The following is a 23,909-nucleotide window of genomic DNA, read 5'->3' as shown; positions in this document are numbered from 1 at the left end:
AAAGTGGTGTGTATGTGCTAGCCAGTCTTTTGTATGGTAACAGCGTTATAAGATGCGTTGAAGTGGCAGAATGACAGAAATGAGGTATCGTGTTCGGACATGACCATAGACACGCAGTAAATGAGAAAAAAAAAATGGTTCAAATGGCTCTGAGCACTATGGGACTTAACATCTATGGTCATCAGTCCCCTAGAACTTGGAACTACTTAAACCTAACTAACCTAAGGACATCACACAACACCCAGTCAACACGAGGCAGAGAAAATCCCTGACCCCGCCGGGAATCGAACCCGGGAACCCGGGCGTGGGAAGCGAGAACGCTACCGCACGACCACGAGCTGCGGACGGTAAATGAGATCCCCCGATTTGTTGGGGTATCGATGCGTAATGTCCATTTCGATCGGTTTCCGTCCAACACTGTGGACGGAAACGCATATAATGGGCATCTGAAGTCGCGAACCACACGAAAGGCGATCGGTCACAGATGCACATTAAGCTGCACATGTTCAGAGGGCCTAAAGACACAGAAATTTTAGAGCAACTGATTGGAGGCGTGTAGTGTGGTCCGAAGAGTTACGATCTTACCTCTTTTCAAATGACGTAAGACGGCTAGTGCACCAACAGCCTAATAATATTTCTCAACCTGCAGTGTGCAGAAGATATAGTAGTTCTGCAACGTTTTAGGGGTGTTTTATGTTCCAAGACTTGAGATCACTCATTCAGCTTACAGTGAAACAGAGACAGGATGTTTATTTCAGCATTCTCAGTAGCCAAATGTTGCCCTTTCTTCTGTCTCTTTACGATGTGTAAGTGTGTCGTGGACACTCCCGTCTTCCAATTTGACAACATGTGTGTTCAGAGGGTTCGACGAACACTCAGACGTAACTAGATTGGCCCTCTAAATTATCCGATCTCAGTCTCATAGAAAATGTCCGGGATAATTTTGAACAGCGATTGAAACAGTTTAATCAACACCAACGCAGTTTGGTAGCTCTTCAAGATCTTATTAACAATTAGAGTCTTTAGCAGGACATTTCATACATAAGTAACTTGCAGGCACCCTTCCTCGGCAAATATAAGCCCGTATCAAAGCTAGAGGCGGTATTAGCGTGACGTCTCCTAGGGGGTAGTTATTTTTTGTTTGATTTTCTTAGCTGCGTATTTCAGGTCACCGAAGATGCCTCAGAAAGCTGAGACGTAATTCGTCTGGAACAATGTAAACTGCATCTACTGAGCTGCACATAGACATTACCTAAAAATTGATAATGTAGTATAAGTAATGGTTTATGTATCCCTGATGATGATCTGCCGTGGAATGACTTTGGTGCAGTGTGAGAATGGCGAGCGTGGGTGTGTTTTGTGCGAGTGCTGTGGCGCGCTGGCAGGCTTCCAGCGCCAGCGGCCGGAGAATCGATGTGGTGGCGACTCAGGTGGCTGGTGTTGCAGGCACCATCGGTGGCCTGTGCAGCGGCAACCACCTGGGCTGGACATCGCCCACGCTGCCCTCCATCACCAAGCCCAACGGCAACGCCACTTCACTGCTCAGCTCCGCACAGTAAGTATAACCCGCTTCTTCTCTCCGCAACATCACTTTGACTGTGCGCTACTGTCAGTGCAATCATCTGAATGTATTGTTTTGACGGCATTCACACAAGCCTTCATGGTTTCTCTGGAGGAAATGAGGGGAGGGGGGGTGGGGGGTGGGGGGAGGGGGGGGGGGGTCAGCTGGTCTCCAACATTGGTAGTTAATCTATTCTCACTGCGCTAACTCGTATTATAGTATTGGGTTCAAATGGTTCAAATGGCTCTGAGCACTATGGGACTCAACTTCTGAGGTCATTAGTCCCCTAGAACTTAGAACTAGTCAAACCTAACTAACTTAAGGACATCACACACATCCATGCCCGAGGCAGGATTCGAACCTGCGACCGTAGCGGTCTCGCGGTTCCAGACTGCAGCGCCTAGAACCGCACGGCCACTTCGGCCGGCTATAGTATTGGGTTTCGTGGTTCTGTGTTTTGTAAGTGTTAGTTTTCGTTATGCTGGCCAAAGAAATATCCTATACCGTGCATAAATAAGAACATAAATTGATAAAACAGTTTCCATTAAATAGCCTTCCTTTCATACTGAAAAAGTTAACTATTGAAGGACGAAAAAAGTTATTTTGGATGTTATTTAGTACTGTTATTTAGTACTAGCAAACCTGGAAATGCTTCACGATTGCTTAATATGAATGGGAATTGGATGTGCGTTCTTCCCCCCCCCCCCCCCCCCCCCCCCTTCAATCTGTCTGTCCCTCTCCTCCTCTCCTTCTGTCTGTTCTTCTTCTTCTCCCCCTATCTCTCTTCACCTCCTCCTCCTCTCTCTGTTCATCTCCTCCTTCCCCCTGTCTTTGACCATTTCCTCCTTTCCCTCTCTGTTCATTTTCTCTCTGTCTGGGAACTGAAGTCGCTTAAAGTAAACGGGGAAAACTGCTTAGGGTAATTGGAATATGAAGATTGAGACACCACTCCTGCTGTTGGATCTGTGAGAATAGTAGTGACGTCACAGTATTTCGCATAGTTTCGATCTGCAAACGGGTAGAGGAAGAAAACAAAACAGTACACAGTTGTGTATACAATTTTTGTTTAAAATTATATACAGTGAAAAAGAATGCTATAGAGGAGAAACAGTTTATTTAATGGCTAAAATGCCCGGCTATCGTAGTTAACTAAATGAAATCGCACATTTTCACAGCATAACACAGTATTTTCTGTATCGCAGTCAGTGTTAACAAAAAACCTGTACAGTGTTGTTTAAAAAATATGTAGCCTATGTGTGAATATTTATTAGAGTACCGCGCAAAAATTTCAAGTAAATCTGTCAGGAACTTTTCGAGATTTTTGATAAAAAAAAAAAAGGCGGCGTGAAGCGCGGGGGGGGGGGGGGGGGAGGGGGGATTCCGGGCGATGGGAGCGGTGGAAAGGGCGACGGAGTTTGACCATAATGGTAGCTACTGCGTATGACACTGTATGGTACTCCGTTCTTACTGAACACTACGTCCAACTCATTATGGATTGTTGCAGTCTTTTCCCCCTTGAAATGCAGTGCGACACTGCACTGAATCAATAGACTGCGTCATTTTGCTGTGACTTCTACAGCAGCGTGTTAAGCTACTGCGACAACAAGATTTCAGTGTGTAAGAGGACTGCAGCCTTGTATAGGCAAAGAAACAAAGCAATTATGATGTTTGTTTTTATTAAAGTATTACGATTCAACCAATAATTTTCATTTAAAAATAAGTATAGAAAATAAGTAAAGCTTTTTTAAAAAGTTACAAGAGAGATCCAGACTGATAACTTTACGATTTCTGGATTTTATGACTACCGCCTGTAATGTGGAACCAATTTCGACCATTTTTAGAAGGGAACTCTTACATTCTTCTATTATTTGAATCTTGAGCTTCACAAGAGTATTTATACATTGACATCGATACTCTCTCTGCAATTCACTTGACGGTGTGTGTTAGAGGGTACTTTGCATACCGCTGTCACTTCTCTCCATTCCCATTTCAATCCCGAGCGATCCGCGGCAAGATGGATCGTTCGTAAACCTCCGTGTGAGCTCGAATCTCTCTGATTTCACCTTCGCGATATTTTCGCGAGATATACGTGAGAGGAAGTAATATATTTGGTCACTCCTCCAGGAATTCACTGTCTCGGAATTTCAGCAGAAGACCATGCCACGGTGGACAACGCCGTTATTGTAGCGTGTGCCACTGGAGTTTGATAAGCATCTCCGTGATGCTTCCCAGCTTACAAAATGAAGCTGTGGCGAAACGCACTGCATTTCTTTAAATTTTCCCCAGTTCCTCTATCAATCCTATCTACTAAGGATTCCAGACTAAGAAGCAGTATTCCAAGTATCGATCGCAAGAAGGTTTTGTAATCGACCTTCTTCGCCGGTGGACTACATTGTCTGAAGATTCTTCCAGTGAATCTCCATTTGGAAACTGCGTTACCCGCGATTAGTTTTACGTCGTCGTTCCATTTTAAGTCAGCACGCATACTCCCAGAATTTTAAAGGATGTGACTGGTTCCAGTGAATGTTCTGCAATCGTGTAATCGTACAAGAATGAGCCTTTGTGTCTACCTATTAGGAGTACGCCCAGAATTGCTAACTAAATAGAACCGCCAGAAACGAAGAACTGGCACCTCTAGCTGAGTGGATATTCAAGTAGTGATACAGGAAAGCCACGAAGGGAGCCGCGTACGGCCAGTAAGGTCTGGTTTTCTGGTGGGAAGAAGTATGTCTTGAACACGCTGTTGCTGTGGCTGACCAAATTTTTCGCGTCAAAAACCACACACACACACACACACACACACACACACACACACACACACAGAGAGAGAGAGAGAGAGAGAGAGAGAGAGAGAGAGAGAGAGAGTGAGTGATTTGTTGTGTGTGCAGCGCGCAGGCGGCTGAGCACGGGCAGCAGCTGGTGACAACGGCGGAGGCGGCGTGGATCGCGTCGATGCTGCCCCTCGGGGCGACGCTGGGATCGCTGCTGGTGGCACTGTTCCTCGTGGAGTCTCTGGGACGGAAGGGCTGCATCCTCGCCATGGGCGCCCTCTTCACCGTCAGCTGGCTGCTCATCGGCCTCGCTCAGCTCACCAAATACCCAGTAAGTACACCACTTGCCTAACGGATGGGAGTAATCCTTGATCTAGGGGTAGCGTCTTCGACTAATAATCAAAACGTCCTGCGTCCTGGTTTCGTACTCAGCCAGCCAGCCCAGCACTGTAGCTCAGCATGTTCGGTCAGGGACCTGCCCCTCCCCCCCCCCCCTTCATATAGAAAATAAGTTGAGTGAAATTCTTATCTATAGAATAGGAAAGATATTGTGCGACACCCGGAGAGAACCACTGATAACATAAAGACGGACCAGATCGAAGTTAAAAGGGCAAAAGAAAAAAAAGTGGTAAAGCGTGTGCTTTTAAACCGAGAGGTCGCGGAATCGGATCCCCGAGGGACCACGGAAATTTTCATTCTGTCTTTAATTTACCCTTCATCTGTCAACGATATGAAATGCCGCGAGGAACGATACGTGTGTTTCGAATTGCACGTTAAACTGAAAGTCCACTTTTGCTTTGTGAATTACTGGGGTGGTTCTAGGCTCTACAGTCAGGAACTGCGCGATTGCTACGGTCGCAGGTTCTAATCCTGCCTCGGGCATTGATGTGTATGATGTCCTTAGGTTAGTTAGGTTTAAGTAGTTCTAAGTCTAGGGGACTGATGACTTCAGAAGTTAAGTCCCATAGTACTCAGAGCCAATTACAGGGATATATTGCACCCGACCACTGATCCACACTAAATTATTATTAGCTACACGAACTGTCATCTTGGGCTCGTGATACAAAGACCAACCTGTTTTCGAAACGTCATTAATCACCGAAATACGGATGTTGACTTACTTTTAATGAAAAAATAATTCTTACAATAAAGTAAAAACAGCACTGTGCATTGTTGTTAATGCTATTTATTAAAAACAAATGGCGGCGTTACCGTCGTCAGACGTCTGATGACGATTAAAATTGCATATAATATACATGTGATGTTGGCTGATTTACGTTGGGGCGTAAGTCTGCGGGGTGGTGGGGCCTTACAAGAATGGCTCTGAGCACTATGCGACTTCTGAGGTCATCAGTCGCCTAGAACTTCGAACTAATTAAACCTAACTAACCTAAGGACATCACACACATCCATGCCCGAGGCAGGATTCGAACCTGTGACCGTAGCGGTCGCTCGGCTCCAGACTGTAGCGCCTAGAACCGCACGGCCACTCCGAGGGACCTTACAGCAAGAAACGATGTAACAAAATATCTGAGAAAATGCGGTCTTCACATACAGACACACAGTCAGTAACATACGACAAAAAAGTATTTTTTCGTGACACATATTTATAAATTAACGATTTTCGGTTTTTTCCTTTACTTCTACACTGGAATCGTGCTGCTCGCCAAATCTCTACGTTGTAGGTCAACGGTAAGTACCTTGTAGGTTCTGATGTGTGAGTTTGCGAATGACAAAATATGTGACATAGATAACCGTAGCTTTTGATTGCCTTGACTTAGAAGCTTTCATTAATTACACTGTCAAGAGACCGTAGCATGTGACGCAAACTTGATACGTCTATTTTTTCCTGAGAAAAAAGTTTTTTTAACATTCGGACCGAGAGACTTACAACAAGCTGATCTAAGAAGGGTTCGTTTTTTACCGATAGAGGTAGTGAACCCTATAAAAGAATATTTTATTATAATTGGACCTAAGAATGATGAAAACAATGTAAACAACTTCCTAAGATAAGAAATGCATTATTTTGTGTTAGTTACATTGAAGTTCCTGCGTCATTTTATAGCACTGCTGACTGCTTTCCAAGAAGTGCATGCTTCGCCGAATGGCAGGCAAGATATGACACATTTCTGAACTTTTAAGACATATAAGACATATAGCGCAGAGCAAAAAAAAAAAAAAAAAACACACACACACACACACACACACACACACACACACAATTTGCTATAAGCTCCGTCTCGCCATTTATTTGTTACCAACTTTTATTGATGTTGCGTAATGCCCTATTTCCCGAGCTAAAACGAACATACTTATGCCAAGAATAGTCCTTTGAAAAGCACTGTTGTATAGTAGTAGGTAATGTTTATTCTGCTAGTATCTGCAAAACTCCATATAAATCTCTCCGTCCCTGGTGACTGAAATATGCGCCGGACATTCACCCAATCTGTCGCTCTCGGTAATAAACAGATGAAGGAACAAGCATTTTTCGTGCCTGCAGGCGATCATGATGTACGTCGGCCGGTTCGTGGGCGGGCTGGCGGCTGGCGGGCTGACGATCGTGGTGCCCATCTACAGCGAGGAGGTGACGGTGAAGGAGGTGCGCGGGCGCGTGGGCGTGTTCTTCGACCTGAGCGTGAACGCGGGCATCGTGCTGTCGTACGTGGCGGGCGGGCTGGCGCCGCAGCCGCACCCCTGGCTGGCTTGGACGTGCGCCGCGCTGCCCCTGCTGCACGTGGCGCTGCTCTGCCGCATGCCCGAGTCGCCCGTCTTCCTGCTGCGCCGCGGCCGAGACGAAGCTGCGCTGAGCTCCCTGCGCTGGCTGCGATACGGTCAGTTCCTCTACAGCCTACCTTTTCGTCACTCGCGGGCACCTTACGGACTAGCCGTTTGCATTTTCTTCATACTTACAAAACTGGAAGCTCAGTGCCCGGACATCAACTTTCTACAGCAGTAGGATTAGAAGATTTCTGAGCACTATTAAGTACAAAACATTTCGATGTACACTGAAGCGCCAAAGAAACTGGTTTAGGCATGCGTATTCAAATACAGAAATATGTAAACAGGCAGAATACGGCTCTGTGGTCAGCAACGACTATATAACACAAGTCTCTGGGGCAATTGTTAGATCGGTTACTGCTGGTACAATGGCAGGTTATCAAGATTTAAGTCACTTTAAAGGTGGTGTTATAGTCGGCGCAAGAGAGATAGGACACAACTTCTCAGAGGTAGTGATGAAATGGGAATTTTCCCGTACGACAGTTTCACGAGTGTACCGTGAATATCAGGAATCCGGCAAAACATCAAATCTCAGACATCGCTGCGTCCGGAAAAAGATCCTGCAAGAACGGGACCAACGACGACTGAAGAGAATCGTTCAACGTAACAGAAGTGCATCTCTTCCGCAAATTGCTGCAGATTTCAGTGCTGGGCCATCAGCAAGTGTCAGCATGCGAACAACTCAACGAAACACCATCGATCTGCCTCGTGATGACTGGGTGTTGTGTGATGTCCTTAGGTTAGTTAGGTTTAAGTAGTTCTAAATCCTAGGGGACTGATGACCATAGATGTTAAGTCCCATAGTGCTCAGAGCCATTTTTGAACACCATCGATATGGCCTTTCGGAGCCGAAAGCCCACTCGTGTACCCTTGCTGACTGCACGACACAAAGCTTTACACCCCGCTTTGGTCCAACACCGACATTGGACTATTCACGAGTGAAACATGGTGAGGTAGCTGGGGGAGGTACGAGGCCTGACATACAAGTTTCCATAAAGAATTTGCTAGAAGCGGATAAATAGTCGGTAGCGGAATGCTGGTTACAGTCGAAGCGTCGATGGTTGAATCTCGCTAGTAGCAAGTTTCTTTAAGTTCTACTTCAGTTCTACATTTGTTAACAAATGTAAATGTTAATCAACAAATAATTAATCACATTTTTTCATTAAAACGGCATTTTTTTAAATTTTAGTTAGTAATCTTATGAAAGCGCCAGTACTCGAAATAAATAAAAATTTTATACGAAACTTTGAAACATCGAAAAAGAAATACTTCTTCATTTTTAGAAATTGGAAACTGTTATTGATCTATACAATTTTTCATTTAACAATAAGACATTCAGCACGTCTGTACGAAATTCTAATTTATTTTCACACGGCCTGTAACTAAAAATAGTATTATTTTTATTAAAGTATTACGATTCAACCAATAATTTTCATTTAAAAATAAGTATAAAAAATAAGTAAAGCTTTTTTAAAAAGTTACAAGTGAGATCCAGACTGATAACTTTACGATTTCTGGATTTCTATGCTACGCTCTCAGCCACTAGCGACTAAGTTAATTTGTTCTAAATGTTTGTACTGAACAGAGCTCAGAAATCTTCTAATCTTAAAAGTCAGTTACGTCCAACCACTGATATTCGAATGCTGTAAGTATGAAGGAAATGGAACAGGGCGACTACGGTCTCCTTGTCGGTGCAGTAGTTACAACCAAAGTCTTCAACTATTCGTTGGACGTATTCCAATCTGTGTGTTTATGGAAAGCTATACGATAATGTAAACAAGAGTTAACAGAACCGAACATTCTAAGGAATACGGCAATAACCACAGTAGGCACAAAATATTTTTAGGCCTAATTTTCGTTCCCATTACGTAAAACAAGCTTATATTTTGCAGACGTCAATAAAGGTATTTGATAACAATGGCACAAAGGTGCCAAAATAGTTTGTCCTATAAAAAGATGTATTGTTTTCATAAAAGGTGAATCTGAATTACTATAATAATTATTACTGTACGGATAAATGCAGCGAACATGTAAATAATTTGTTCGAGTCAATTTTGGAGCTCTCATTTTGTAAACTAACCATCCCGCAGAAATGAAATAAATCTAAAAACTATCCAATATCTCTGTCTTTATGGAAGTTTACAGTTCTGTATTACAATTAGAGATCTGAAATGTAATGTGATCATCAAAACGCAGTTTATATTAAACGATGCGTATTTGTACCATTTATGGTGTTGTATTCACCATTCATTTGCTTCTACTTCTACCTCCAATTACACGGTTTCTCATCTTATGCGGTCTACATGATGTTAATCACTTGTTTTCAGACTTTTCACTTCCACGCCTTGTATTTTACCTCAAGTTCAATTTTGTGGGTAACCAGCTTTCACTTCCATAAAGTAATACGAGAGCAGCTAGTGTTTTATAATGTTTCATCCTCAATCTTATACTATAGAGTAAAAAATGTTATACATCAAGGAACTAGCCTTTTGAAAATTATAGTTTCAGACTGTTTATAAAGGTGGATCTCTGAGGGCCAGGCGAATCTCTCCCAGTCTTAAGTAAATCTGTGGCTTTTATTTTATACCATACTTCGCGTGTCTGATTTTGAGCATTTATTGAAAGGGTCTCATACTTATTTCGTCATATCCATAGCAAAAGCTGTAAGTCGCTCGACATGAATATCATAAAACTGAATGGCGTCGCCGTTTCGAATGAAAAAAAAAAAAAAAAAAGATTCCCCTAGCACCCTGAAAACTAGTGGCAGAGTAGAGATTATCATGATTCTTATCTTATTCAATAGTCTTCCCGCTGTTCCGTCGAATCTGATGGGCTACTTTACCGGGAGAAATACAAGAAGCTCCCTCTTTGATGGCGTTTTGCTTAATTTCTTTGATATTCGCCAGGTCTTTTGAATGTTTTAAATCAAATAAAGGACATAAATGCTGTCTGTGAAGATCTTCTTACTTTCTAAAACGGCAGGATAAGTTTAGAATCTGTCTGAACTGTCCTGTTTCCTTCTCCCGCCCCCTGCTCTCTTTCTAGAAATGGATTAAGGTGAAATGTGAGTTCGTCCAAGAGTACTACGAATTACTTCCACTTTGATTTTTCGGTGTTGCAGCATTTTTGAAACAGGAATTTCGGGAGACGTGTAGCTTCAGATAACGAGCATGTATTTGAACTGTACTGCATCATACGTTTCATATCCTCAGTGTTCTTCATGCACAACTCTACAATCGATCCACTGATTAAACTTAAGTGAGCGTTGTAATTAAAATGTTATAATCTACCTGAAAAACTTTGGAATCACACAGAGCACGATTCAGTTCATTTAATTACAGCCTGGCTGGTTCTGTCTTCATTCTGAATGTACTAGATCTGTTGCAGGAAATTCGTGTCACTAATATGGTCTCATGCGCTTGCACCACAGGTCACAAGGAAGGCGACTACGATGTATCAGAAGAGTTCGACAGTTTGAAGGCCGCCATCTGCGCTGAGAAGAAAGAAATTGAACAGCCGCCAATCTACACGATCACAACGCAGACGTCGGTGCTGGATTGCGAGCTTACAGAAGACCTTAAGAAGCGCGTCAGATGGATCTCTGCCGGCATCATCCTGGGACTGATGTTCTTCAGGCCTCTCAGCGGCATCAACACTGTCACTTTCTACAGTGCTCCCATTTTCCAGGTGAGTGGCAGATAGCGAGATAGGAAGTACGCTCATGTGATTCTCTTGCGAGATCACTCACCGCAAATAGCAGGCTACCATTTTCAAGCATTAATCCGGGATGCAACAGTGATCTGGAATAGGGCTGTCGCACATCGTATATATTCATCACTGAATAGCGAATAGTCCACGAGACTTTAAGAACCGTTTCGTTACTGCCTGAAATGTTTCGTTACTCGCATACTTCTCCACACCCATTTAATGATTGACTCAGGTCGAGTCGGAAGTTTTCATATTCCTCCAGCTCTCTATCATCAGCGGACTCAAGAATAACGAAAATATTCAGTTACTCGCCTGTCTTCTTCCCCGCGCGCTTTGTGTCTAGTTGGTAGTTTCCGTATTCCTACGATTTCTTATTCTCAGCGAAGCAAGTCGTTTGTGACACAGAGTAACGAACACATTTTGTTAGTCACCATATTTTCTTTCCACAATTTATGCCTACAACAGCGAGACTTGGTAGTATTCGTAGACCTCCACTTCCTGACTCCCAAATACGTTTCGTGCGTGCAGTAGATGGTGTGGGTGACTTTTGCGGGAACTGTACTATGTAGTTTTGCAGACTGGTCACATCCCAAGTAATCAGTTTTCTTCATGTTTATGATGACGTCATTATAGCTTAAACGACTCTTATAGCTTAGAGATCAATTTTCGAGATACAGGCGGGTTCGTTCAGCAAGAAACAGCTGATTAGCACATAAATCGTCCAAAGATGGGATAGCTGAATATCTGCTGTCCCCGTGTTGACACAGAAAATGGACGGGAGGAATGAGACCGCGGAACTTAGATGCACAACCACAATAGTATAAAATCAGGTGAAATTCCATCTGGGAAACGAATAGCACGTCTGGCTACATCTGACTTCTTGTTCTTGTTATGTCTTCAGTCTGAGGACTGGTATGATGCAGCTCTCCACCTTACACTATCCTGTGCAAGTCTCTTCATCTCTGAATTTCTACTGCAGCCTAAATTTATTTTAACCTGCTTAGTGTATTCATTACTTGGTCTCTCTCTACAATTTTTGCCACCCACGCTTCCCTCCATAACCAAATAGAAGACTCCTCGATGCCTCGGGCTGTGTCCTAACAACATACCCCTTGAAACTTCCTGGCAGATTAAAACTGTGTGCCCGACCGAGACTCGAACTCGGGACCTTTGCCTTTCTGGAAACATACCCCTTCTTTTAGTCAAGTTGTGACAAATTTTCCCCAATTAGATTCAGCGCCTTCTCATTAGTTACTAGAACTACGCATCTAATCATGAGAATTTTTCTATAGCAGCCAATTTTAAATGTCTATTCTGTTCTTGTCTGAACAGCTTATCGTCCACGTTTCACTTCAGTACAAGGCTACACTCTAGACAAACACCAAAATTTAACTCAGATTTACATTAGATGCTGACAAATTCCTCTTCTTCAGAAGCACTATTCTTGATATTGCTGGTCTGCATTTTATATCACCTCTACTTCTGACATCATCAGTTGGTTTACTGCCCAAATAACAAAACTGATCTGCTATTTTTAGCGTTTCATTCCCCCAAATAATTCCTTGAACATCACCTGATTTAATGACACTACGTTCTTTTTTTCTCCGTTACCCTTGTTTTATTTTTGCTGGTGTTCATCTTACAATGTCTGTTCAGGACACTATCCATTCCATTTACCTGATATTCGAAATCCTTAGCGTTCTGTGACTGAATGTCATCGGCAAACCGCAAAGTTTTTATTTCTTCTCCATGAGCTTTAAATATGTTTCTAAATTTTTCCTTTGTTTGCTTCACAGCTTGCTCAATGTACGCTCTGAATAACATCGCTGATATGCTATAACCCTATCTCACTACCTTCTCAACTACGGCTTTCTTCTCATGCCCTTCGACTCTCATAACTGACGTTTGTAATCTGTACAAGTTCTAAATAATATTTCGCGCTCTGTATTTTAGCCCTGCAACCTTTAAAATTTCGAAAAGTGTAGTTCCAGTCAACATTATCAAAAGCTTTCTCTAAATCTATGAATGATATAAACGTAGGCTTGCCTTTCTTCAACCTATGTACTAGGGAATAAGTCCTCGAGTCAGTATTGCCTCGCGTGTTCCTGCATTTCTCCTTAACACAATCCAATCTTCCCCGAGGTCGACGTCTACGAATTTTTCCATTCTTTTGTAAATAAATCGTATCGATATTTTGAAGCCATGGCTTATTAAACTGATGTTTCGGTAGTATTCCCATCTGTCAGCATCTGCATTCATTGGCATATGAATGATGACATTCTTCTTGAATTCTTCAGGGTACTTCCCCTTCCCCCTATATCTTGCACACAAGGTGGAATAGTTTTATCTTAGTGTTTTCCAGATTAACTCATGAGCGACCCGGTTAAAAGCTTACTCGAGGTTCAGAAATACAGAGTGTAATTTTTTTTGTTAATCGGCAGGCGGTCTGCATAAATCGCATATGATGTGATGAGCCTCTTTGTAATGAACCCCATTGTGCACAATTTGTGACTGAGACCAAATAGCTGTTATATCTGTGACGTCCTATGATCTTTCCGTGGTTATGACTGCAATATAATCCTATTACTTATATTTTATTACTTATTGCCGCCGTAGTTACGTACCATGGATTAACACTTTTTGATAGGTGGTGATGATCAGTACGAACGAAACTGGTCGTAAATAACATTTTTGGTCTATCAGCAGCTTTTCTCCGCGAATAAGAAGTTCCTGAAATATTTGCCAACTATGGGGCCCGTCAGTTCAAAATATCTTGCATGGCTCTAAAACTGATTCAGAGGAACGCGACATCTTGAAGGTGCCGGTAACGAGCTGTTACATCGGAAGGTAAGGAAAGTGATTTGCGTTTAACGTCCCGTCGCTGAAGTAATCAGAGACGAAGCACAGCCGGACGGAGTGGCCGTGCGGTCCTAGGCACTACAGTCTGGAACCGCGTGACCGCTACGGTCGCAGGTTCGAAACCTGCCTCGGGCATGAATGTGTGTGCTGTACTTAGGTTAGTTAGGTTTAAGTAGTTCTAAGTTCTAGGGGACTGATGACCACAGCAGTTAAGTCTCATAGTGCTCAGAGCCATTTGAACCAAGCACAAGAATGGTTCAAATGGCTCTGAGCACTATGGCACTTAACATCTGAGGTCATCAGTCCCCTAGACTTAGAACTACTTAAACCTAACTAACCCAAGGACATCACACACATCCATGCCCGAGGCAGGATCGAACCTGCGACCCTAGCAGCAGCGCGGTTCCCGACTGAGGCACCTAGAACCGCTCGGCCACAGCGGCCGGCGAAGCACAAGAATGGAATGAGGAATAATGGACAAGTAAATCGGCCGAGTCCTTTTCAAAAGAGTCATAGTGTGATTTGCTTTCATCGATGTAGGGAGACCACTTGAAACCTCGGTCTGGGTCCCCATACGAGGATCTGATCCCAGCAGATGTTCGGCGCTTGATGCAGGGGTTCATCATTGACCCTAAACACAAACAACTTATTGCCCATAAATAGGCTGATAAAATCCGCTGTTGTATGTATCGTTGTCGAAGTCACTGGAAGCAGTCACATCCGTGTAATATCTGAGAGTACGATGTGTATTGACTTGAACCGAAAAGACAGTATAAAATTAACTTCGGGAAACGCAGATACCAGACAGAGGGTCACTGGAAGAATTATGAGGAAGTATAGCCGACCTACGAAGGAGGTAGCTTACAAAACCCTTCTTCGACCAGTAATTGAATTCTGCTCTTCAGTTTGGGAGTTATAGAAGAATCAGAGAAGATCCAAAGAAAGGCAACTCGTTTCGTTATAGCGTCATTTAGCAAGAGCGAAAGCGTCATGGAAATGCTCAGCCAACTCCAGTGCCAGATGCTGCAGGAGAGACGGTCTGTACCAGACTGTAGTTGCTCTTAAAGTTCCGAGAGCGCACGTTTCTAGAATTATCAACCAATATATTGTTTCCTCTAGCGTATATGTTGAGAAAAAGTCATTAAGGCAAGATCAGACAGATTCGAACAATTCGTCATTCCCGCGTACCATTCACGACTGGAACAGGAAAGGGTGGAAGTTAGGTGGTACAAAAAGAACCCTCCGTCACACACCATGGGGTAGCTTGCGGAGAATATATGTAGGTCTAGATTTAAATGCTGAGTGCGAGTCCAGCCATATGAGGGCGCACTGGGTGCAACACAAACTTGGTTTTGGTATCACAACTGGCAGCTTGCAGCCACCCGCTGCTCAGATCGCCGCCGGCTGTAATTCAGTGTGTGTGTGTGTGTGTGTGTGTGTGTGTGTGTGTGTGTGTGTGTGTGTGGACCAATAACCGCTGCTATGCCACACACTCCTGGCCGTCGACGCACGCCCACCCTACATTCAGCAGTGTGCGCCGGTCTTCTCTATGGACCGTCTCCACCCCGCTAATGAATTTCCCGGACAACATCCGGTTTCAGGAAGTTAGGACACGACATTTCCATCACGCAGCTCCGAGCAAGTTCCTAGAATACACACGTTTTGCATATGTAGTCCTCTGCAGCGTGTGAATTTCGGAAACATTACTGTGATTTGGAAATCGGCAAAAGCTGGTCAAATGTTATTAATTCACAAATATGCCAGACCAATGTCGGAGACACACCACTCTTCAGCGGTAAATTGCACGCAGCACACAAACACAAAATTTTTGCAACTTTTGGTTTACACATAAGTACTTAACATCGCCAACAATTTCTTTTATGTCACAATGTGGGTTACCCACAAATTTTATAACTTTTTATATTTAATGGCGTGTTTCAGTATGTTGCACTATCTCGAATTGCACTTGTTATTCGTTGGTAAATGTCTTAAGACACGTATTGACCGCACGCTCTCCAGTTTCTCCTGGTCTGTGTCTTTCTTAATCTGCTGGTAAGTTCGTCCTTTATAATGACAGCTTAGAATTTCAAGCATATTTATTTTTCTCCCTCCTTCCTCACAATCTTTCCTTCCATGACGCTTCCCTGCAGACAGTTTCTTCGAAATGCAAGCCCCAGCCACGATGTTTTCCTCATTCCAATCATTACGACAAGTATTCTTCCCTCTGATATTCTTAGAGATATATTTTCATTTGTAAATCTGTCAGTCCATTTAAATTTAAGCATTTTCCTCGACAACCATATTCGAAAAGTACTTTTCCTGCGTCTGTTAGATTGCCCATGATTACATATAATATTCGTACTATAAAACACTTGACGAATCTAAGTTCTATCGGAACTAACTTTTGGCCATTTGTGTGGCCATAGTGTCCGTAGTGGCTTTACAATTCATGAGCGTATTTTTGATCCGTCGTTGCAACTGTAAATTTGATTTTTCACCAGACCTGTTTCGCTTTATTGAGGTAAAGCATCATCAGTGGTCTGTAATTAAGTTATTTACATTTCGATTAGCTTGTTAGACCCAAAAACAGTTCATTAAGAAAAGGTTGTTTTGTACTTACGGAGATTTTTCGGCTGATTTCTCGCTTACATCGGGAAACGCCGTCTGCTAGCACATCGCTGTTTTTCTGTGTTAGTCTAGCACAGAATTATCAGTGTCTAACACAGAAAAACAACGATGTACTAGCAGACGTTATCTCCCGATGTAAGCGAGAAATCAGCCGAAGAATCACCGTAAGTACAAATCATCCTATTCTTAACGAACTGTTTTTCGATCTAAAAAGCTAGTCAAAACGTAAATAACTAAATTACAGACCACTGATGATGCTTTATCTCAATAACGCGAAACGTTCTGGTGAAAAAAATCACGCATGACGGATCAAAAATATCCTCATGAATCATAAATTTTCGCCTTTTCAAAAGCTCACATTTATTCTGTTACGTATTCCTCTACATAGGTTACATTTACTATGACTAAACTCAATAACTACCTAAATGATTTTGCTCGTTCCGTAGTCTTTCCTTCCAACGATACTTGGACGGAAGCTTCAAATTTAATGGTTCTCGTAACTTTTGCCTTTCCTAAATTTATTGGCACCTGTGATAGTTCTGCTCATACCCACTAAGCTGGTGCGGAACTATTATTAGAGGCACTGAAAAATGTCACTTTTCCTCACACAGTGTTGTGTGGGTAGTAAAATGTTGAAAGCGTAACAATTTGATTGTGATGTATCTCGATAATGCCCAAGGGGGAAAATAGGCTTATTGCTAAATAATGAAATACAGCGTTTATTTCAATATAAAAGACGGACCTACGTGGGAAAATGACTTCCTTTACATAATTAATCGATAACCATGAAATAGTCTCACGAAGAAGATCTTACGGCAGGTTTTTCGCTGATTTCCTTCTTGACAAGAAGATTTGATGGTCAGTGCTCGGATATCACGTTTCAAAAGCAGTACAACGCATGTCTAAAAAATCTTGAGAGAAGCGTCTTTGAAGATTACCGACCGCTCTTACTATGAAATAATTCTACAATACAAAAAATGTCTCCGGGACCTGAGTACTGAGTGTGCAAGTATTGTACTCGTGAAGTTCTTGGCTCATGTCTTGCTCATCCAAAATTTTTTCTTTTTTACTTTTATTCGAATTTTATATTTTTGATATGATTGAAATGTTAATTAACAGATATTTAATCATAGTTTTTAGCAAAAATTACATTTTTTATTTTAACTTACAAACTGCTTGAAATTCCCAGTAGCCGCAAAGTATCAAAATATGATACAAAAATGCAAAGTATCTAATAGAAAATCTCATTTTTTCTAGAAATCGGATAGTTATATATATATATATTCGCTCAAGGCATTTCGCATTTTTGTATGAAATATTAATTTAATATCTCGCGATTAGCAATTAAAAATAAATAGAAAGTTTTTTCATTTCACAGTATTCAGTATATGTTATGTAACATTTCCATTTCATAATAAATATAGAATTGAAACAAAAGGTAAAAAGTCTTGATAATTTTGAGCTCTGTAACTGATTGATACTGATATCAATGGTTGAAGATACCACCACACCTTTACTAATACACATTTATTGTGTCACTACCGGTTTATTTAATGAGAACTTTATCGGGTTGTCGAATCGTACCAGTAACACGCTTGAAGAAGTTTAATTGTCTTATGTAATTTTAGATGCAAAGTGTACGTTGAATGCCATGTCACATGCACGTCGGCAGAACGTTTATATGATCGTGATTGTCAGATTCTGCTTATAACCTTACATAAGACAACTGGACCTCTCAAAACATACTGGCACAACTCGGGCAACCTGTTGACGTTCTAACGAACGAAACCGGTTGTGACACAATAACGACACGTCGGTACAGCTGTGGTGGTTCGCATTTATCAGTGATATTGAAACAAAAACACATTGTTACTAGCGAGAATCAAACCATCTACTATGCATGTACAAAACTTTTACGATGAACACTCAGTTGCTGACAGTTCTGTTAAGTTGCTGGAAACTTTTTGTACTTCACACGCTGATACGCTACAATGGGCTTTCTTGAAGATTTTGTGCTCGTAAAATGAGACTAATAAAATATCGACCAAATGAAGAAAATGTAACATTGAACTCAAAACACTAAGAAACACTATACGATACAGGTAAATGTATTTCTAAAGGTGTTTTGGCTTCTGTAAAGCCTGACAATAAATAAATGAAAATATTCTCTGTTGGGCAGTGCACGTTAATATGTAGAGGACTATTGCCTCAATTAATCAAATTTCGCGATAAATCGAACTATATGTCCGGTCTTTTGGAAAAACCATGGTAAATCGAAGAAATCCTGTGGTTTTTTTACACGAAAGGATAACCTCCAAGATAGGGTAACCTCCGTCGACAAGCCCAGGCGTGCCCATCGGTAGTGACCGACCGCCGTCTCATCCTCTGCTAATGGCATCGTTCGATACGATATGGTGAGGTGTGGCGTTAAGCACACCACTCACTGGGCCGTTCTTGATTTTGGAGGAAATTAGACATTCGATGATTTGGTACACTTTAATATTTACTTGGAAAAGCAGAAGTGGGAGCAAGGCCGATTCTACATTACTGGCCATTAAAATTGCTACACCAGAAGATGACGTGCTACAGACGCGAAATTTAACCGACAGGAAGAAGATGCTGTGATATGCAAATGATTAGCTTTTCAGAGCATTCACACAAGGTTGGCGCCAGTGGCGACACCTAAACGTGCTGACATGAGGAAACTTTCCAACCAACTTCTCATACACAAACAGCAGTTGACCGGCGTTGCCTGGTGAAACGTTGTTGTGATGCCTCGTCTAAGGAGGAGAAATGCGTATCATCGCGTTTCCGACTTTGATAAAGGTCGGATTGTAGCCTAACGCAATTGCGGTTTATCGTATCGCCACATTACTGCTCGCGTTGGTCGACTGTTGACTGTTAGCAGAATATGGAATCGGTGGGTTCAGGAGGGTAATACGGAACGTCGTGCTGGATCCCAATGGCCTCGTATCACTAGCAGTCGAGATGACAGGCATCTTATTCGCATGGCTGTAACGGATCGTGCAGCCACGGCTCGATGCCTCTGCACGAACAGTTCGACGACGTTTGCAGCAGCATGGACTATCAGCTCGGAGACCTTGGCTGCGGTTACCCTTGATGCTGTATCACAGACAGGAGCGCCTGCGATGGTGTACTCAACGACGAACCTGGGTGCACGAATGGGAAAACGTCATTTTTTCGGATGAATCCAGGTCCTGTTTACAGCGTCATGATGGTTGCATCCGTGTTTGGTGACATCGCGGCGAACGTACATTGGAAGCGTGTATTCGTCATCGGCATCCTGGCGTATCACACGGCGTGGTGATATGGGGTGCCATTGGATACACGTCTCGGTCACCTCTTGTTCGCATTGACGGCACTTTGAACAGTGGACGTTACATTTCAGTTGTGTTACGACCCGTGGCTCTACCCTTCATTCGATCCCTGCGAAACCCTACATTTCAGCAGGAGAATGCACGATCGCATGTTGCAGGTCCTGTACGGGATACAGAAAATCTTCGACTGCTGCCCTGGCCAGCACATTCTCCAGATCTCTCACCAACTGAAAACGTCTGGTCAGTGGTGGCCGAGCAACTGGCTCGTCACAATACGGCAGTCACTAGTCTTGATGAACTGTGGTATCGTGTTGAAACTGCACGAGCAACTGTACCTGTACACGCCACCCAAGCTCTTGTTTGACTCAATGACCAGGCGTATCAAGGTCGTTATTACGGCCAGAGGTGGTTGTTCTGGGTAGTGATTTCTCAGGATCTGTGCACCCAAGCTGCGTGAAAATTTAGTCACATGTCAGTTCTAGTATAATATACTTGTCCAATGAATACCCGTTTATCATCTGCATTTCTTCTTGGTGTAGCAATAATGGCCAGTAGTGTATATGTGACATAATAAGAGGCAAAGTCGTTAGTGGAGATGTAGGGCATGTACCTCCTTAGAAGGAAATTACACGATGATGTATTTGTGACTCCGGTAGAAATTGAAAAAGCGGTCATTGAAGCAGAAAAAGATCATCCATTTCGTTTTAACATTTTTTGTATAAGATACTCCTATTTCGACTATTTCTTTATTCCGTCTCGATCACTCAAAATTTAATTAAGTCAAACTCTCAAGTATTTGAACTTTCCTTAACTTTAATCTATCGGTCTATATGACGTGTGTAAGACATATTCAATCCGGTGCGCAGGAGGCTGGCAGCCCGCTGTCGCCCAACAACTCGAGCATGATCATCGGCGCGGTGCTGCTGACGTCCAACACGACGGCTTCTCGCCTCGTGGACCACGTGGGTCGGCGCGCGCTGCTGCTCGTGTCGCTGGGCGGCATCGTCATATCTTACACGCTGCTCGTCGCCTACTTCTACCTCAAGACCGTCTACCCAGACATCGAGCTGACGGCGAGCTGGGTGCCGCTGCTGTCGCTCATCCTGTTCGTCGTGTCCTTCTCGCTGGGCATGGGCCCGCTGCCCTGGCTCATCATGGCCGAGCTGCTGCCCGTCGAGAACAAGAAGGGCTCGGCGCTGTACGTGTCGCTCACCTGGCTGCTGTCGTTCCTCATCACCAACTTCTTCAGCGACGCCGTCGACTCGGTCGGCTCCATACCGACCTACCTCTTCTTCCTGGTGGCCAACGTCCTCGCCATCGCCTTCGTGGTGCCGTTCGTGCCCGAGACGAAAGGCAAATCGAGAGAAACGATTACCAGGGAGATCGCGCGCATCAAGAACTGAGCGGCCGGACGGGCGAGCTTGGAAATGAAGAGGTGCTGCGTCGGCAGCCAGCCGTGTGGCCAGAGCAGCGGTAGCTGCCCAGCAGAATGCCCACTGCCCGCCACCGCCCGCGCAGGGCATGGGGGAGCCAACCTGCTGCGCACGAACTAAAAACGAGCACAGCGCGCTGTGGGCTCTATCTGCGCCACCGTTCCCGTTTGTCGGGTCGAGCTTGTCTGTCATCCAATGATCCAGGCTTGTGATAACTACAGTATTACTGTTTAAAGACTTACTCTGCAGAGATTGTCCAAGTATTATTAACTCTTGTTCCTATACGAGGAGAAATAGTTATTCCTTACACGGAGTATTTATTATCGATGTATTTTGTAAACAAGGAGATTCCTCACTGTCGTTTCGTCAGGCATACCGCAATGTGTAATGTTGTTTTAGCCTACAAGTGACAATTTTTTATACTCCTTTGGGTTTGCGAAAACAAGCCGTGCGCTGTTTTCATTCTACTATGTATTATGAAGCACTTTTTCTGTGGTACATAGATATTTGTGACGCTATTTGTACTGAGTTTCTTTTAATAAAAAACAAAATCTGTTTGTAACACCTTTTTTCTGTAAGTGGAACCTTCGGCGGAGCGCTTGGAACGATGAGTCATCGAGAGAAATATTGCAAGGCAGAGAGGGAGAGGTAGGATGATGATGATGCTGCTGACAATGACGACGACGATGTTAATGATTACTATGATGTTGCTTTCTATCTACATAAATGATCTTTTGGAGATGGTGGATAGCAATGTGCGGCTATTTGCTGATGATGGTATGGTGTACGGGAAGGTGTCGTTGTTGGGTGACTGTAGAAGGATACAAGATAACTTGGACAGGATTTGTGATTGGTGTAAAGAATGGCAGCTAACTCTAAATATAAATAAATGTAAATTAATGCAGATGAATAGGAATAAGAATCCTGTAATGTCTGAATACTCCATTAGTAGTGTAGCGCTTGACACAGTCACGTCGATTAAATATTTGGGCGTAACATTGCAGAGCGATATGAAGTGGGACAAGCATGTAATGGCAGTTGTGGGGAAGGCGGATAGTCGTCTTCGGTTCATTGGTAGAATTTTGGGAAGATGTGGTTCATCTGTAAAGGAGACCGCTTATAAAACACTAATACGACATATTCTTGAGTACTGCTCGAGCGTTTGGGATCTCTATCAGGTCGGATTGAGGGAGGACATAGAAGCAATTCAGAGGCGGGCTGCTAGGTTCGTTACTGGTAGGTCTGATCATCACGCGAGTGTTACGGAAATGTTTCAGGAACTCGGGTGGGAGTCTCTAGAGGAAAGGAGGCGTTCTTTTCGTGAATCGTTACTGAGGAAATTCAGAGAACCAGCATTTGAGGCTGACTGCAGTACAACGTTACTACCGCCAACTTACATTTCGCGGAAAGACAACAAAGATAAGATAAGAGAGATTAGGGCTCGTACAGAGGCATATAGGCAGCCATTTTTCCCTCGTTCTGTTTGGGAGTGGAACAGGGAGAGAAGATGCTAGTTGTGGTACGAGGTACCCTCCGCCACACACCGTATGGTGGATTGCGGAGTATGTATGTAGATGTAGATGATGCTAACAATGACGACGACGATGTTGATGATTACTATGATGATGATGATGCTGATGGCGACGAGTGTTTCAGGGCGCTCAGTGGGTGCTCTCAGTAGCCTTGCTGATTATAAATGTACATATTTAGAAAGAAATCTCACTGAGACAATGGCCCAACGACTCATATTGCAGACTTAACAGATTCTCTGCAATGACAACAAACACAACATTTGCTTGTCTTGTCAGTATGCTAAAACGGATAATAAAAATCACGTATAGGTGTGAGTGTCACATGCACATTCCTCCACTTTTCTTCGTGCTTTAATAAAACTATAAAAGAGTCATGACATCATATACCAAATAAAACGAGAATCATCTGAAAAAATGCTTAAGCTTAATCTTCGGTATGTGTAGCTGTCTGACCGGTAATAGGAAACAGAGATGAACCTGTCTCTCTGAGATCAAGTGGAAGTTGGTCAACGATTCTACGCATGGATGACAAAAATTGCTTGAATAAAAACCTGAGCATCAGCTAGAATGTATATACAAGTACGTTACAACAGAAATGAACACGCAATCAAAAATGTAAAACCACGATTCAGATAATCGTGGTTTGTTTGATTACTAATTGAAAACCGATGAACCAGTCAGCATTCAGATAGGTGCTAATTTGGGTAGGAATTTAGACAACACACAAATCTCAATGCCTTTTACACGCTTACCTCGTTATTTAAAACAAACGGCAAATCGTTATCAAGGAAACCTGCTTCCCTCTTGCCAGAATATAAAATATAGTGCCCGGCACCGGTTGGAAGAGGAAAGTTTGTGGTGCTGGGTGTCATTAAAATGCATGAAGTCACCAGCAGAATAAATAGGAGGTACAAGACAAACCAAAGTGAAAGCGTCCATTCAGTACCTGTCGTAAGAGAAATATATCACACACGACGAATACCATTAGCGTATTGGTATAGTTTACGCAGATAGTGTAGCATGAAAATTACGAAGAAAATTGTCGTATAGTCTACTTAATGTCTGCTAGTATACCGTAACACACGAAAAAGCATAGAAGAGGCCTTTATTCAGCAGTGGATGACGATGATGATAAAATAATATGAGCCCGTAGGAGAAGAAAGGACTATTTACTCCATAGTCATTGGAATCCTTTCATATAGGCAACAAAGTTACACCAATATTTACTTTAAAAATGAAAGGTATGTAATTTACATTGGGTATTTTTGATGTTGTGAAGCTCCTTAAACTAAAGGGTGACT

At 42.9% G+C, this 23,909-nt stretch overlaps 1 protein-coding gene across 1 annotated transcript in view; it reads left to right on the top strand.

Moving 5' to 3' along the window:
• The window catches only part of LOC126470573 (facilitated trehalose transporter Tret1-like), a 284,660-nt gene extending 263,022 nt beyond the window's left edge, over positions 1–21,638 (top strand). Inside the window, exons 4-8 of the mRNA XM_050098525.1 lie at positions 1,447–1,555; positions 4,450–4,663; positions 6,833–7,163; positions 10,541–10,797; positions 20,510–21,638. Of these exons, the coding sequence (XP_049954482.1) occupies positions 1,447–1,555; positions 4,450–4,663; positions 6,833–7,163; positions 10,541–10,797; positions 20,510–21,046 (1,448 nt within the window). The 3' untranslated portion in view covers positions 21,047–21,638. The remainder of the gene's footprint in view (positions 1–1,446; positions 1,556–4,449; positions 4,664–6,832; positions 7,164–10,540; positions 10,798–20,509) is intronic.
• The last annotated feature ends 2,271 nt before the right edge of the window (positions 21,639–23,909 follow it).

This window comes from Schistocerca serialis, chromosome 3 (assembly GCF_023864345.2).
Source record: "Schistocerca serialis cubense isolate TAMUIC-IGC-003099 chromosome 3, iqSchSeri2.2, whole genome shotgun sequence".
Classification (NCBI taxonomy): Eukaryota; Metazoa; Arthropoda; class Insecta; order Orthoptera; family Acrididae; genus Schistocerca; species Schistocerca serialis.
Note: the sequence above shows the minus strand (reverse complement) of the source record. Positions and strands in the feature narration are given on the sequence as shown.